This window comes from Peromyscus maniculatus, chromosome 20, assembly GCF_049852395.1.
Source record: "Peromyscus maniculatus bairdii isolate BWxNUB_F1_BW_parent chromosome 20, HU_Pman_BW_mat_3.1, whole genome shotgun sequence".
Classification (NCBI taxonomy): Eukaryota; Metazoa; Chordata; class Mammalia; order Rodentia; family Cricetidae; genus Peromyscus; species Peromyscus maniculatus.
Genome location: NC_134871.1, coordinates 49,221,249 through 49,236,774, shown reverse-complemented (window position 1 = coordinate 49,236,774; position 15,526 = coordinate 49,221,249). Strand labels below are relative to the sequence as shown.

The following is a 15,526-nucleotide window of genomic DNA, read 5'->3' as shown; positions in this document are numbered from 1 at the left end:
AGAGTGCCTGAGGGAGAGAAGGCAGGACCAGGAGGCTCTGGTGGGAGAGAACAAAATAAGTCTAGGAGGGAGAGGGCAGTGGGGAGGGTGGACAGTAGGGGGGCTCCAAAGCCCAGCCCAGGGGAAGAGGGGGCGGGGCCTGCAGGAAGCCCGGCAGCAGGAGGGGGTGGAGCCTGAAACGGGAGGCGGTGCCTGCAGGAGGGGCCTGAAGCAGGAGGGCGGGGTCTACACTAGGAGGCGGGGCCTGCAGCAGGGCGGATCTCACCTCCTTGATCCTCCGGAGCCGTCTTTGTATGCACCTGCTGTTTTTCTCCAGTTGATTCCATGGCTGGAACGGCCTTTGGGGGTTCACAAAGTCTGTCCAGCAGTCAGTAAATTCTGAGATGGAAAAACGGGTAGCCAGTGAGGTCCCAGGCCGTGCAGAGACCTTCCTCCTTCCTTCTCCCGCCTTCTCCTCCCAGGATATCACTCTCCGCATCGAATCTGCCCTTTGGGTGGAGGCACATCTTTGCCCTCAGCAGGGTCACACCCTTCCTTCCTGCCCAGCTTCTCCCCCCCCCCCCCCCCCCCGCCCCGGCCTCCTGGCCATCGCTAGTCCTCTTGGAACTGAGAAACCTTTGCCCACCGGTGGCTGTGGTCCCTTCTTACGCGGGAGGTCCATGACGTCCACCTGGATCCCTGATTGCCACATAGCACACAGCCCCTCTTGGTACTTCCTCCTCCAGTGGAAGTACAGGCGGGAGGTGTAGACGCGCAGAACCAGGTCTGGGTGATCCTTTTTGAATGCAGCCAGTTTCTGGGCACAGTTCGGGCAGGGGCTCCATGTGAGGTAGCAGGTGATTCGCGCTTGGCCCAGCTCCAAGGAACGCATCTCATCAATGAAGAGGATTTCTGCGTGTTTACCTTTCTGAGGGGAGTCCAGGCAGAGAGAAGAAAGAGTTGGAAGGTGGGAGCCAGACATCATGTGATTGGGGGTGAGCTTGGAGACCAGCGGCTCTAGCTTGTGAACTTCCTAATGTCTTGCCTAGCAGAGGAGAGACTCTCCTTTCTGCACTCACTCCCTAACTCCACATCCCCAAAGCACCACAGCCTTTTCTAAATTGGACGAGGATCCCAGAGGTGCCCAGAGAAAAGGGGTCAGCAAACAGATGGTGCTTTCGAGATGGTCCCCAGTGCTGTGGCCTCACTTTAGGATGCTGACCCATGAGTTTTTCTTTTCTTCTTCTTCTTTTTCCCCCAAGACAGGGTCTCTCAGTGTAGTCCTGGCTGTCCTGAAACTCACACTATGTAGATCAGGCTGGCCTTGAACTCACAGAGATCCGCTTGCCTCTGCCTCCCCAGCGCTGGAATTAAAGGCGTACGCCACGACGCCCAGCAAGCGCTTTTCAAAGAGGTTTTAATCAGGATGCAGCCTGGGAGACAGCAGTAAAGAGGCCACTGTGTGCAGTCCACTGTTTCTCCAAGGCAGGAAAAAAGCTGAGCTCGGAGGCTTATCTAACCTTGAGTGGCGGGAAGACTTTGCTATGAAAGGGAACAACCTGGAAAGATCCAGGGCCAGCAAGAAGGACTAAGCCCCAGTGTGTGTGTGTGGGGGGGGGGGAATGGAAATGATCATGGGGACCCTCACACTGTGCATGGTGTACTGGAGAGGGGGGGGTCCCTGGCCGCCTCTCCCTCTGGCTTGGAGACCCCATCTGGCACCTTGTTCTGCAGGCAGCCTTTGAGAGGCTCTTGGTCATCGTTCTGCTCCAGCTGGTAGCACAGATAGGTCGTCCTTTTGTAGAAGCGATGCTGGACTGGCTCAACCCGGGCCCCGTTGTTAAACTGCAAGTTGAATATGTCTTCTCTCAGCAGATTCACGGGGTTTCTGTACAAGAAACCAACAAAGGGAGGCGTGAATATGGGACCTCTGGGCCGAGGAGGGGAAGGTGCAGGTGCCTCAGGGCACGGCCTCCCTCCCACCCTGTGCGCCGGGGCCACACTCCCTGTGGATGCCGTTTAGGAGTGACGGGCATGCTGAACCATTTCAGAAAATGCTTCACATTTATTTACTTATTAATTCCGAGTTTGTGCAATTATGCACGACTAAATGCCATAGCCCGTGGGGCAGTCAGAGGTCAGCCTGCAGGAGCTGGACCCTTCCTTCCGCTGTGTGGCTCATCAGGCAGGCAGCACGTTTGCCTACTCAGACATCTTGCCAGCACGAGACAAGTTTGTTTGTTTTTGTTTTTTTGAGACAGGGTTTCTCTGGGTAGCCTTGGCTATTCTGGAACTTTCTCTAGAGACCAGGCTGGCCTCAAACTCACAGAGATCCTCCTGCCTCTGCCTCCTGAGGGCTGGGATTAAAGGCGTGCGCCACCACTGCCTGACTCGAGACATTTTTTTTTGATTCAAGGCCTGGCTCTTACTGGCCATAAGTCCAAACTTGAACTGACGTCACTACATGACATCACTGTCTGATTGACGTAGAAGCAGCCCCACAGGGCACATCAGCACACTTCCTGCTGCCCTACCCGATGATCTGATGGCCGACCCTCCTCTACTTCCAACATCTGCATCAGCAACCTGCCACCACCACCCCTACAAGGCCTCCCCACCGCTCCTCTGTCTCCCTTCCCTCGCAGCCCTTGGTGAGTGGCATGTGTGGTCACAAACAAGTGATGTCTCTAGCCAAGGCTGCTCCCCAATGGAACCTGAAGGTGTCTGGGCTCCATCGCCGCCCTTGGAGCGAAGACATGGATTCTTCTGGGACTGTCTCTCTGCTCTGGAACTCAGGGACACCTGATGGTTCCTGGCCAAAGTGACTCTTTGGTGGGATCTGAAGGCCTGGGACAAGGTGGCTCAACCACTTAGCCTAGAAGGGAGAAGGGACTGCTTCCTGTCTTGTCTCACTTCCTGGGTGAAATACAGGAGGCCCAGCTCATCCTGGGTGAATATGTGTGTTGTGTGGATTTTTTCCTCTCTCTGTCTCTCTGTCTCTCTCCCCCATTTCTGTGGCTGTGACACACAGCAAAACTTGCTTCTCTTTCTTATCTCTCAATTCCTGATTTCAGAGTGTGGCGTGGATGTCAGGGGCAGCTTGTCTGGAGTGAATCCTCTTACTCTGGCTTTTCTTTCTTGCCTGCCTTTCCTCATGGGTCTCTGCAGTGAGCCCCGCATCCTGTGATCTCTGCTGGAAGCTCCATCTTCCATTGATTGGTAAGTCTCGGCTTTCTTCACAGGAGTGCTGACTGCCCTGTGCCTGGAGCCCTCCCTCTCTGTTAAGTAAGACACTGCTTTACCTTCCAAGCGGATACTTTGTGAGCGCCCATAGTCCCATCGTCCCCCTTTTACTTACTCCTAGGATGCTTTCTTTTCAAGTGGAAAAAATCTGACTTTCAGACTCTAAAAGCATTAAACTTCCTGTGTATCATCACAGGCGAAAGTGTGAGCTCCAGATCAGGAGCCTTGGCCCTCCATGGTATTGTCCTTCCTTCCTTCCTTCCTTCCTTCCTTCCTTCCTTCCTTCCTTCCTTCCTTCCTTCCTTCCTTCCTTCCTCCCTCCCTCCCTCCCTCCCTCCCTCCCTCCCTCCCTCTCTCTCTCTTTCATTTTTTTGAGACAGGGTTTCTCTGTGTAGCCCTGGCTGTCCTGGACTCACTCTGTAGACCAGGCTGGCCTCAAACTCACAAACATCCACCTGCCTCTGCCTTGTGAGTCCTGGGATGACTAAAGGCATGCACCACCACAGCCTGGCTATCTTCTCTTTTTCTATGTACACGTGTGGCATGTTTGGTGTACATGCATGTGGACATGTACACCCATGTGCGCCCATGTGGAGGCCAGAGCTGGACACTGGGTATCTTTATCTGTCACCCCCCACTTTACTGCCTTGAGACAGACAGGGAGCCTCTCACTGAACCAGGAGCTCCTCATTTAGTCTAGAATGGCTGGCCGGGGTGGTGGGGGTGGTGGGGGGTGGGGGTGGGGGTGGTGGGGTGTTGGGAGAGGTGGGGGGGGGTGGGGGAGTGGGAGGGGTGGGGGGGTGGGGGTGAGGTCCCGGGACCTGGCCATCTTTGACACTCAACACACGCAGCTTTCCCAACTTTTTTTTTTACACAGGTACTGGGATTTGAACTCTGGTCTTCATGCTTACAAAGCAAATACTCAAACCTCACGAGCCATCTCCCTCACCCTATCCTTTCCAAGTGTTCAGGGATCCCATTTTCTGGCATCTCTGTCAAAATTCAAGTCTACAAAAACTCACCACATGTTGGGGCTCTAGGGCCGTCTGAAGGGCTCCCGGTGACTCAGTGGTTAAGAGTACTTGATGCTCTTGCAAAGGACCCAGGTTTGGTTCCCAGCACCCACATGGTGGCTCATAGCCTTCTGTAACTCTAGTTCCAAGGTATCTGATCCCTCCTCTGCCCTCGACAGGCCATGCCTGTGGGTGCACTTATGAAAGTGCGAAACATTCATATGCATGAAACGAAAAGAATTAAATCTAAAAAACAAACACACACAGAACCTCACCATGTGAGCAGGGGCGTGGTGGCGCACACCTTTAATCCCAGCACTCAAGAGGCAGAGGCAGGTGGATCTCTGTGAGTTCGAGGCCAGCCTGGTCTACAAAGTGAGTTTTAGGACAGCCAGGGCTGTTACACAGAGAAACCCCATCTTGAAAAACCAAAACCAAACCAAATACCTCACCACATGTAAAGTTCGGTGAGATTCTCTGAGCCTTAACTCATCCAACCTACCTCTCAAAAGGAAAAAATGGAAGCAAGTGGATAAATGTTACATCTAGCAGCAGCATCCCATCCTCAGATCCCAGGCCTCATTCCCAAGACTGCAGATATGGGGGGGGGGGGGGGGGAACACGACAAAGAACAGTCCTGAGGTGTCCATTCCTAGCTCACACTCTGAGAAATACTGTGAAGAGGCCCAAGTGGTCTGGGCCCAGCCTGTATCCTCACCCTGCCTGGTTCTTCAGGAGAAAGCAACCCTATGTTCTCTAGGGAGGACACATGCCTTCTGTATCAAAACTGCAAGCATAGGTCATCATAGACGGTTCTCGGCCCCTCTGAATTCCCTCTCCTCCTGCCTAAGGTTGAGTTCATTGTCCAAGATTGATGAAACTTTTCTTTCTTTTCAAAAAGATTGTAAGCCAGGCAGGGGGGCCACATGCCTTTAATCCCAGCACTCTGGGGCAGAGGCAAGTAGAGATCTGTGAGTTTGAGGCCAGCCTGGTCTACAGAGTGAGTTATAGGACAGCCAGGGCTACACAAAAAAACTCTCAAAAAAAAAAAAGATATTCGTTTTCATCTTTAATTCTGTAGGGGCTGGGTGGTGGGGGGGGAGATGGGTATGGGCACATGTATGCAGGTGCCCACAGAGGCCAGAAGAGGTTATCAGATCTCCTGAAACTGGAGTTACAGGCAATTATGAGCTACCTGATGTGAGTGCAGAGTTCTTCTGCAAGAGCAGTTGGTGCTTTGAACCACTGAGCAGTCCCCAACCTTTTCTTATCTTGGCCAATTGTGCTGGAAGGCAACTCTGTAACCCTCAGACTCATGTGAAATCAAGGCCCTCACTCCCTCAGAAGTGTGGGTGTGGGCACATGCACGCATGAGTGCACACATGATATCCAGGGGACAATCAGAGCACTTTGTGTATTAGCAGCACACAAACAGCCTGGTGGAGTTATCCTGCAGTGTACTCCATAACCGAAGCTTATGAACCTAAACCAAGGATGGTAAAGGGGCAAAAATGTCAGCCAGAACCCGGGGGAGGATGGGACTTACAACATCCCAAGTGCTGATGGTGATACACAGGCAGCCCTGTTCCAACAGTGAACCACTCAAGGATTTCTGCTTTCTCCTCAAAAGGACTCATAATCTACTTATGCCCATCTTGCCTGTGCCCACCAGGCAGATCTTTTGTTTTTAAACAGAGTCTTACTGTGTAGCTCAGGCTGACCTAAAACTCACCATGTAGAGCAGGTTAGCCCTGAGCTCATAGAGCTCCACTAATTGGTGCTAGGATTAAAGGTCTGTGCCACAGAAGGGGGCGGGGGTGGGGGTAGGCTTTTAATCCCTGCACTTGGGAGACAGAAGCAGGTGATCTGAGGTTAAGGCTAGCCTGGTCTACAGAGTGAGTTCCAGGATAGCCAGAGCTACACAGAGAAACCCTGTTTCAGAAAAACAACAACAACAACAACAAAAAACAAAAAAAAACAAAACCACAAAACAAAACAAAAAGATCTATGCCACCACACCTAACATTAGGCAGGTCCTTCTAAATTTTTTTTTATTTCATTTTTATTTATGTGACTCTGGGTGTGTCTGCCATCCCCATGTAGCATGTTAGCATCTGGTGCACTATGTGGGGATTGGGGAATTTTATCAAGTAGGCTGTCTATGAGACCCTGATAGTGATCTACAGGCTCTACCCGGGAACTGGAGGGCCCAGGGCAGTCAGGCTGGCACAGTCTTAGGCTCACTTTCCTTCCTATTGTCCTGTGACTTGGCAAAGCAGAGCCTGGGATGGAGACGGGCCTCCCCATGCAGTCCGAGCAAGGACCCCAAAGGAAGAAGGAAGTAAATGCCAGAAAGGGAGGCGGAGGAACAGCTGGATTGGGAAGGGGGAAAGGCAGATGGAGTCCTCTTCACTCACTCTACCTGGCACTGGGTGTGGGTGGGTCAGGGCACAGGATTTCATCTCTAGCCCCGGAGAAGGCCGCACCTCTGCCCTATCTGCTCCACCAACAGTACAGGAATGGGGGACACAGCGGGGTGGGGATGGCGTGGGGGGGGGGAAGGTTCATGGCTCTGTCATCTCAGAAGAGGTCTCAAGCACACAGAGAGGCTGAGACTGTCTCTAGAGGCCACACAGCCATGAAGGACATGGCGGGAGCGCTGGCCAGGTCTGCTTGGCTGGGTTCCCTCCCGCTCCAGCTGCTGCTTCTGTGGCCTTCATTGTTCTAAGTAGCAGAGGTAGGGGGTGGGAAAGAGGTGACTCCCCTGCGGCCTGTCAGGTCTAGGATACAAGGACATAGACTTCAAGTGCACATTCCTGAAGCTGTCGGCCTGCTTTGGCAAGTCTCAACCAAGGAGCCTCAGATTAGAAAATACAAAGAACATTCTGTGAAAGCTGTCACCTCAGGGCCTGGCTCTCACGAGAACTAGAGTCCCCAGCAGGCCTTCTTTCTCCCCACAGTCCTCCTCCGTGACCTCCTCCCCGCGCTCAGCCTCCAAACTGCCCTGGCTCCAATCCCACGTTAACAGAGACTCAGGCAAGACTTTAGAGAGTCCCCCCTCCCCCATCTGTCCTAACATCCGGGAGCCAGCGTCTGAGGAGGATTCCAGAATGAGCTGGGTCCTTTCAGGAAGAGGCCACATCTGTATATCCGAGTCAGAGGGCTGAGGTGTGTCTCACATCAAAAGGTGGAACCCGGGGGCTGGAGAGATGGCTCAGCGGTTAAGAGCACTGGCTGCTCTTCCAGAGGTCCTGAGTTCAATTCCCAGCAACCACATGGTGGCTCACAACCATCTGTAATGAGATCTGGCACACAGACAGAACACTGTATACATAATAAATAAATAAATCTTTAAGGAAAAAAAAAAAAGGTGGAACCCTGGCTTCTCCCTAGGGAATATTCCCACGTCTCCAGCCTTGAGAGGCACCGTGAGCGACAGAATGCCCCAAGTCTGTGAGCCAGGGGAAGAAGAAGCGTATGCTGCCTTGGGAGCCACACCAGGCTCTGGAAGCTACTGGACACCCCGGGGTGGTCTCAAGGACAGGTATCTCCCAACACAAGAGGTGGTCTTGCTCATGAGGGACAATGTTGGTGACTGGGATCATGGAGCTTGGGGCCACATCAGGGCCCCTCTGTAACTCTTCCCTTAGGGGAGATTTGGAAGGTCAGACATGCTGACCCAGCCAGAGGACCCCTGGCTGCGACTGATCTCAAATGACATACCAATAGCCCAGAGGAAGATGGGACTCTGACCACCACATGGTGACCTCAGTGTCCCTGCCCCTGGGTCTGCATGCCTGGAGTCATCTGGGTCAAGCTGAGGCCTTGCTTTTCATGGTGTTATAAAATGGCAGGTGATGTCAAGGGCGATTGTCCCTGGCCAGCCTGTCAGCATGCTCCCCTGAGCTTCCCCAAAACACCTGCCTCCTGGTCTCACTTCCCATCCTGCCCAGTACCAGAGCTGCATCCCCTGGTTGTCCCTCTTGGACAGCCTCTACACTTAAAAAACAAACTACGGTGGTGGCGCACGCCTTTAATCCCAGCACTCGGGAGGCAGAGCCAGGAGGATCTCTGTGAGTTCGAGGCTAGCCTGGGCAACCAAGTGAGTTCCAGGAAAGGCGCGAAGCTACACAGAGAAAATTCTTGTCTCGAAAAACCAAAAACAAGCCGGGCGGTGGTGGCGCACGCCTTTAACCCCAGCACTCGGGAGGCAGAGCCAGGCGGATCTCTGTGAGTTCGAGGCCAGCCTGGGCTACCAAGTGAGTTCCAGGAAAGGCGCAAAGCTACATAGAGAAACCCTGTCTTGAAAAACCAAAAAAAAAAAAGAAAAAAAGAAAGAAAGAAAAACCAAAAACAAAACAAAAAAAACAAAACAAAAAAAAACCAGCCGGGTGGTGGCAGCGCACTCAGGAGGCAGAGCCAGGAGGATCTTTGTGAGTTCGAGGCCAGCCTGGTCTACAGAGCGAGATCCAGGAAGGCTCAAAGCTACACAGAGAAACCCTGTCTCAAAAAAAACAACCAAAAACCAAAAACGCCAACCAACCAACCAACCAGTGTTTATTCCTTGTATCATTATTATTTGTGTGTGGTGCATGTGTGTGCGTATGACGTAGGTGTGTATCTGCCATGGCCTAACAAGTCTGGAGGTCAGAGCGCAACTTGGTCGAGTTGGTTCTCTCCTTCCTCCCTTATGTGGGTTTCAGGGATCAAACTCATGTGGCAAGGCTTGTATGACAAGGACCTTTACCCACTGAACCGCCTTACCAGCCTCTACTCTTACCCGCCTTGTTCCTCACACCCCCCCCCCCCCCCCCCCCCCCCCCCCGTCCCCGACTCTTATGTAAGTATATATTCCACCATTCCTCTCTGTCCAGTCCCCATGGCTCACCTGCACCCCCCCAGAACTTCATCTCTGGGAGACATCAGACAGATATTTGACAGGGTGAGGGGACAATGGGGAGGGGTCCAGGGTGGAGCAAGGTCTAAATGGAAGAGGGTGTCAGGGCGTGCTCAGGGATTCTCCTGGGCCCCTGACAACTCTGCGCTCTCCATCCACAAAGAAGTCTCTTACGGTAAGGAGCCCAAGTTCAAGGCCCTAAGCCTTAGGACTCAGAATGGAACCATTTAGATGGGTCCTAATCCAAGCCTTACAAAGGGAAGAGGGAATCTGGACAGAGGGATGCTAGGAAAGGAGGCCCACAGCACACAGAGACCCAACGAGAAGGGACCATCTACAAGCCAGGGGAGAGCCTCAGAAAAAAACTGCCCATCAGCCTCTTGGACCTGGAGAGGGCACAGCGGGCTGGCGTAGCATCTGGTGGGTAACATCCTGGCAGCTGGGAATCTGACAGCATCTTCCTTCCTGTGAACACTCAGGCTGCATTTTTTTTTTTTTTTTTTTTTAAAGACAGGGTTTTGCCAGGTGGTGGTGGCGCACACCTTTAATTCTTGCACATGGGAGGCAGAGGCAGGCGGATCTCTGTGAGTTCGAGGCCAGCCTTAGACTACCAAATGAGTTCCAGGAAAGGTGCAAAGCTACACGGAGAAACCCTGTCTCAAAAAACCAAAATAGATAAATAAATAAATAAAAATAAAGACAGGGTTTCTCTGTGTAGCCCTGGTTGTCCTAGAACTTGATCTGTAGACCAGGCTGGCCTCGAACTCACAGAGATCCGCCTGCCTCTGCCTCACCAGTGCTGGGATTAAAGATGTGTGCCACCACTGCAGCGGCTGTCTTTTATAAAAAAATAAAATAAAATAAAATAAAATTTATTTTCTACGTGCACTGGTGTTTTGCCTGCATGTGTGTCTGTGTGAGGGTTCTGGATTTCCGTGGACTGGAGTTATGTCCAGTTCTGAGCAGCCACGTGGGCGCTGGGAATTGAACCCAGGTCCTCTAGGAAGAGCAGCCACTGTTCTTAACTGCTGAGCCATCTCTTCACCTCCTCCAGGCTGCCTTTTTGGAGTCTCTACCTTACAACCTCCATGCTTACGCATACACCAATTTGTTTCCGTTTAGCAAGAGGATTCTGCTAAATCATGATGTCATGATCGGAGACACCAGGTTACGGGGTGGGAAGAGCCTTGTGGGTAAAGATGCCCCAGAGAAAGAGGAGGTCTGGGAGGAGGGAGAAGAGAGGAGGTGGCCCGGCATAAGAAAGCCCCTCACCTGAGAATCTCCCAGAGCTTGGAATCCTGGAACCTAAAATTGATTTTAAGTTTCTTCCAAGGCCTGAAAGACTTGCCGCCATTGTCCACAAAGGTGTTCCAACACTTTTTAAATTCTGAGACAGAAGAGGAGAGAAGGCAGTCAGGCGCCAGCAGGGCTCTCCACAGTCCCTCAAGGCTGGCTCCCCGGCTGCTCCCCCTTCACTGTGTGGCAGACCCACAGGCCCTCCTGCAGCCCTGACGCCCACCCCTCACCTGGGAAGTCCATGGCAGCTATCTGGGCTCCCGCCTGAATCAGCCTGTGAAGCTTGTGCTGGTAGTGGGGGTCCCAAAAATAGTAGAGGCGGGAGCTGAAGATGGCCAGGCTCAGGTTGCGGTGGGTGGCCAGGAACCTGGCCACCTGCTCGGCACAACTGCCACAGGGGCTCCAGGACACATACCAGGTGATCTTGTACTCTTTGCTAGGGGACAACACTTCCAGCACTTGGCCGTGGAACCAGTCGAGGAAGCATTCTTCAGCATGGATGTCATCCTGGGAAAGAAAGGGGGAACCCATGATGGGAGGGGAGGGGCAGGCCGCGTGTGGAGGCAGGAACCTGGCACTGGACTGGTTCTGTGTCTCCATCCCTCCCCGTCCTCCTTTGTTAATTTTGCATCCCTCACCATTCCAGGTTTGGCTACTAAGCCCACATCCGTTCTGCGTCTCCCTGGCATCTCTCAGTAGTACTAAGCCCTCCTGTAGCCTGGTCCACTGGGCGGCTAGTTATCATCTGCTGTTCCCTTAGCTGGCCGTGGGTAGCTACCGAGTCTTGAAATGTGGCTCATCTGAGTTAACATTTACAGCATGTACGCAACACACAAGTCATTTTGTTTCCTCTAAAATTTTATTTTATTGGCTTTTCAAGACAGTGCTTCTCTGTGTAGCCCTGGCTTTCCTGGAGCTGGCTCTGTAGACCAGGGTGGCCTTGAACTCAGAGATCCTCCTGCCTCTGCCTCCTGAATGCTGGGATTAAAGGTGTGCACCACCATGCCCAGCCACATTAATCATTCTATATTCTCAATGGGTTGAGGAGAGCCTGAGCAATCTATTTATTTAGATTGTGTGTGTGTGTGTGTGTGTGTGTGTGTGTGTTCCCATGTGTGGGAACACACGTGTGCTGGAGCATGTATATGTGGAGGCTAGAACTTGATACTGGATGTTTTTCTTGTTCACTCTCCACATTGAGGCAGGGTCCCCCACTGTACCCAGAGCTCAATGCCTCACCTAGCTCAGTGAGCCAGCTTGCCCTGGCACTTCCCGGGCTCTGCCTCCCATAGGTTAGGATTGTAGCTGCCCTCTATGTCCACCCGGCTTTTACATGGATGCCCGGGATCCAAACTCTGGTCTTCTCCATGCCTCTGCAGCCCCTTGGCATTTATTGATTTGTTTGTTTGGAGAAGATCTCACATCACCCAGGCTGGCCCCAGCCTCTACATCACCCAGGATGATCTTGCACTGCCAGCCTTCCTGAGAGCTAGGATTACAGGTATGAGCCACTGTGCCTGGGTTTTCTGGGGCCGCCACGGATCAAACCCAGGACTCCGTGCACGTTAGGTAAACAGTCTACCAACTGAGCTGCACCTCCGACCCCAATACCTCTTTTCTGAAGACCCCCTGGTAAAGGGGGACGAGTTCGTCGCACTCCATCCCGTTCACTTCGTAGCACAAGAAGGTGTTGTTCCGGCTGTTGGCGAAGCGTAGGTTCTTAAAGTGGAAGTAGAAGGTTCTTTGATACAACAGCTTTATCGGGTTTCTGCAGGCATGAGGGAGAAAACAAGCTGCAGCGCGTGCCCGGGAGGGACTCCAAGCAGAACAAGGCCCCCGGAGCCCTGAGACACCGCCTCACGTCGACCTTTGACAGTTCCCGCAAGCGGGAAGATGGGGGAAAGGAGAGAAAATGCTGCCGTCGGAGCAGTCCCCTCCGACCCGCGTCCCAGGGCTGGTCCTTCCAGCGGAGCCCCTACCTGAGAACTCGGGAGGTGCAGAACTCTTCCAACCCTGAGGAATAATAACGTTTAGCATTTCACCCCAGCTCCTTCCTGACTCGACACCTCTATCGAGTACGGAGGTTTTAAAAATCCAGGAAATGGTACTCGAGCTATGACTCAGTAATAAAGTGCTTACACCCAAGTCCCAGTTCTCAGAGCAGATGTAAAAGCCAAGCACAGGGGTGTGCATCTATAACCCCAGAGTTGGGGTAGCGGAGACAGGAGGACCCCAGGAGCTCTTTGGCCAGCCAACTGGAATCCACAAGCTTGTTTCACTGAAAGGTCCTAACTCAAAGAAATAAGGCGGGGTGCAACTGAGGAAGACACTGGACATCAACCTCTGGCTCCCAGATGTGAGCACATGTATACAACCACACACACACACACACACACACACACACACACACACACAGAGAGAGAGAGAGAGAGAGAGAGAGAGAGAGAGAGAGAGAGAGAGAGAGAGATCTTGTCAGAGAAATTCCTACCTTCACATAGACAATCTACTGTCTCAGCATTTCTTGGGTCTGAACTCATAAAAATCCTTCCATGACCCTGCAGGAAATGTTCCCATTTAATAGACAGGGTAAGCCCAAGCCTGTAACTATAGCCTTTGGGGAGCAGGAACAGGGGGAGACTATTATAAGATTGAGTCCTGCTTGATCTATATAGTGAGTTCAAGGCTAGCCAAAGCTTCATAGCAAAATCCTGTCTGAAAAAAAGCCAAAAGCAGCCAAACTACCATCATCACTACCACCACCACCACCACCACCACCACCACCACCACCACCACCACCACAAAATCCCACAACACAGTAACAACCCAAAACCAGGAGGCAGAGATCCCCTATCATAGAGCTTGGTGGGAAAGAACTGGATGCCTGGTAGACCAGTTGGTCCCCGATATTGTTAGGACAATGGTTAAGAGTTAGTGGAGGGAATCAGCCTGGACCCCTCCCTCACAGTCAGCAGCCTGGAGAACAAAAGGCCGGAAGACCCACACTTCAATCAACCCCTGGTCAGAAGAAAGAGTCTTATCTCTGTCACAGGGAGGAGAGGTGACATCCCGGCCTGGTTTCAAGGCCACCCATGGGCCAAGGCTATTAACAGATAAGTGCCTATACCTGGCTTCAGGGAATCTTTCTGTGGAAGATTAAAGACATGCTTTTCTGTGATATGCCTTGCTGAGGCCTCTCCTGACGGTCCTCTGTACAGGTCTATCCATCACTAGATAGAATCAAGTTGCTCAGGAGAAGGTGAACGTTCTAAAGACGGGGAGGAGGGGAACCCCACTATGGGCCAGGAAGATGATTCAGCAGGTAAAAGTACTAGCCTTGAAAGCCTGCATCTCCCCACCCCCCTACACATGGCTGCTTGGGGTGCAGGAGGGCCAGTGGTCTCTGGTTGCCGACCACTCTCATGCCTCCATCTTCTTGGCACTGACTGGACCGGCCTTCTACTTACACATGAGCCGTCCAAGGAATTCTTTAATCGAGATCAAAAGCACCAGGAGAGGGGATAGAAATCAGTGAGAGTCACCTGTGGGAGTAGGCAGTTTGGGGGTGTAACTTTCATATTCATATGTATATATGTATACATATATACGTATACACACACACACAGGCTTATGTCTATTTATTTATTTAGGTTTTTTAAAACGTTTTCTCTGCGTAGCTCTGGAACTCATTCTGTAGCTCAGGCTGGCCTCAGAGATCCACCAGGCTCTGCCTCCCGAGTGCTGGGATAACAGGCGTGCGCCGCCACCACCGCCCGGCTGTTTACATCTCTTGACATTGGATACGCGTACTTGTGCGTGTGTAAGAATATGTGCATGTTGGGATGCCTGGAGGTCGGGAGAGGGCCTTGGATCCCCTGAAGTTGGAGATGCAACTGATTGTGGGAATTGAACTTGGGTCCTCCGTGGAAGCAGAAACCGTTCCTGACTGAAGCGCCAATCTCCCCAGTGCCATCCCCGCCCCCTACTCTTATTCTCTTTCTCAAACGTTATCTGAATGGTGTGGTTGTGAGGGGTCACAGTGGCCATCCAGGAAGTGGGTGTGTTGAGGGACTTCTCTTTTCACTCTTTCTTTCCCGGGGAGGCTACTTCGGGAAAGGTGATTCACATCAGAGTGGCCCCCTCTTCTCCCGAGATTGGGTTAGAACAGCATGGAGAGCCTAGAACATCCATCGAAAGTGCTCCAAAGTTCGCTTCCATGGACTTTTCTTTAAATTCAGACGCACAGCCCAGCCCGGGATCAGCGGAAAGACCCACGGACGAGCAGCCCCAGCCTGAGGAGGAGTTTTAAGAGGAAGAAATATGGGAGATATGGAGAGGGGTGCCAGGGGGCCAGTGTAAAAGCAGCTACGAGGCAACCGTGGGACCCTCGAAGGGAGAGGGGGCTACAGAGGATCATGGAGAGAGAGAGGAGTCGCAGGGTTGGGGACCTGGAGGAGAGGCCCAGCACATAGCACAATGGGGGCCCCCAGGAAGAGACTGCAGGGGAAATCTTGGAGTAGCGGGGCCAGCGGTACCTGATTGGTGAGTAGGGTCTGCGACGCCGGCATCCCGGGCAGGTTGGTCCCATCCCAGCTCTGGGCCCCACGCGCTGGGATTGCATTTCCTGTGTCTAGGCTCCGGTTTTGGGAGACCCCAGAAATGCGAGTGACCTCCTGGGCCATGTGAGTGCAGGCCCCACCCTCTTCCTGCTTCAGCCCCCGGAATGGGAGGGCTCTGGGCGATCGAGCCCAGCAGGCTCCTGCCCACCTTCCCTCCTACCCGCTGTCCCCTCGATTGGCAGAGACCTGCTCCTCGGTACAATGGCCCGAGGGGATCGCAAAGAGAAAGAGAAACTGACTGCGGTGGGAGGCCGGCGCCCAGCGCGGTGAGGGGCAAAACACGCCTCTAGGGTAGCCTCAGGCTTCTCCATCCCACCGGCTCAATCCAGGCTGTGCCAGAACTTGGAGCCGTAGCGACTCTTCAGGTGTGAAGGAGGCGTGGATTCTGGGTAGGGACTCCTGGGCTCTCTCCCCTCGACTCAGGGGAGGGGACAGTCTAGCTTTGGGTTTCTAGTTGTGGACTTGGATTTTGGCATCTTTCA

At 52.9% G+C, this 15,526-nt stretch overlaps 1 protein-coding gene across 2 annotated transcripts in view; it reads right to left on the bottom strand.

The window, feature by feature from the left end:
* LOC102911390 (DNA dC->dU-editing enzyme APOBEC3-like) overlaps window positions 1-15,526 on the bottom strand; it is a 28,968-nt gene that overhangs the window by 1,253 nt on the left and 12,189 nt on the right. The window contains exons 1-7 of one of the 2 annotated variants that reach the window (XM_006979195.4): window positions 14,961-15,196; window positions 12,040-12,196; window positions 10,659-10,935; window positions 10,405-10,519; window positions 1,702-1,867; window positions 649-907; window positions 266-378 (exon numbers count right to left, since the gene is read on the bottom strand). In XM_006979195.4, coding sequence (XP_006979257.2) covers window positions 266-378; window positions 649-907; window positions 1,702-1,867; window positions 10,405-10,519; window positions 10,659-10,935; window positions 12,040-12,196; window positions 14,961-15,046 — 1,173 coding nt within the window. In that variant the 5' untranslated portion in view covers window positions 15,047-15,196. Of the gene's footprint in view, window positions 1-265; window positions 379-648; window positions 908-1,701; window positions 1,868-10,404; window positions 10,520-10,658; window positions 10,936-12,039; window positions 12,197-14,960; window positions 15,197-15,526 lie in introns of those variants that run through there. The other variant, XM_042264916.2, reaches the window with a different exon arrangement.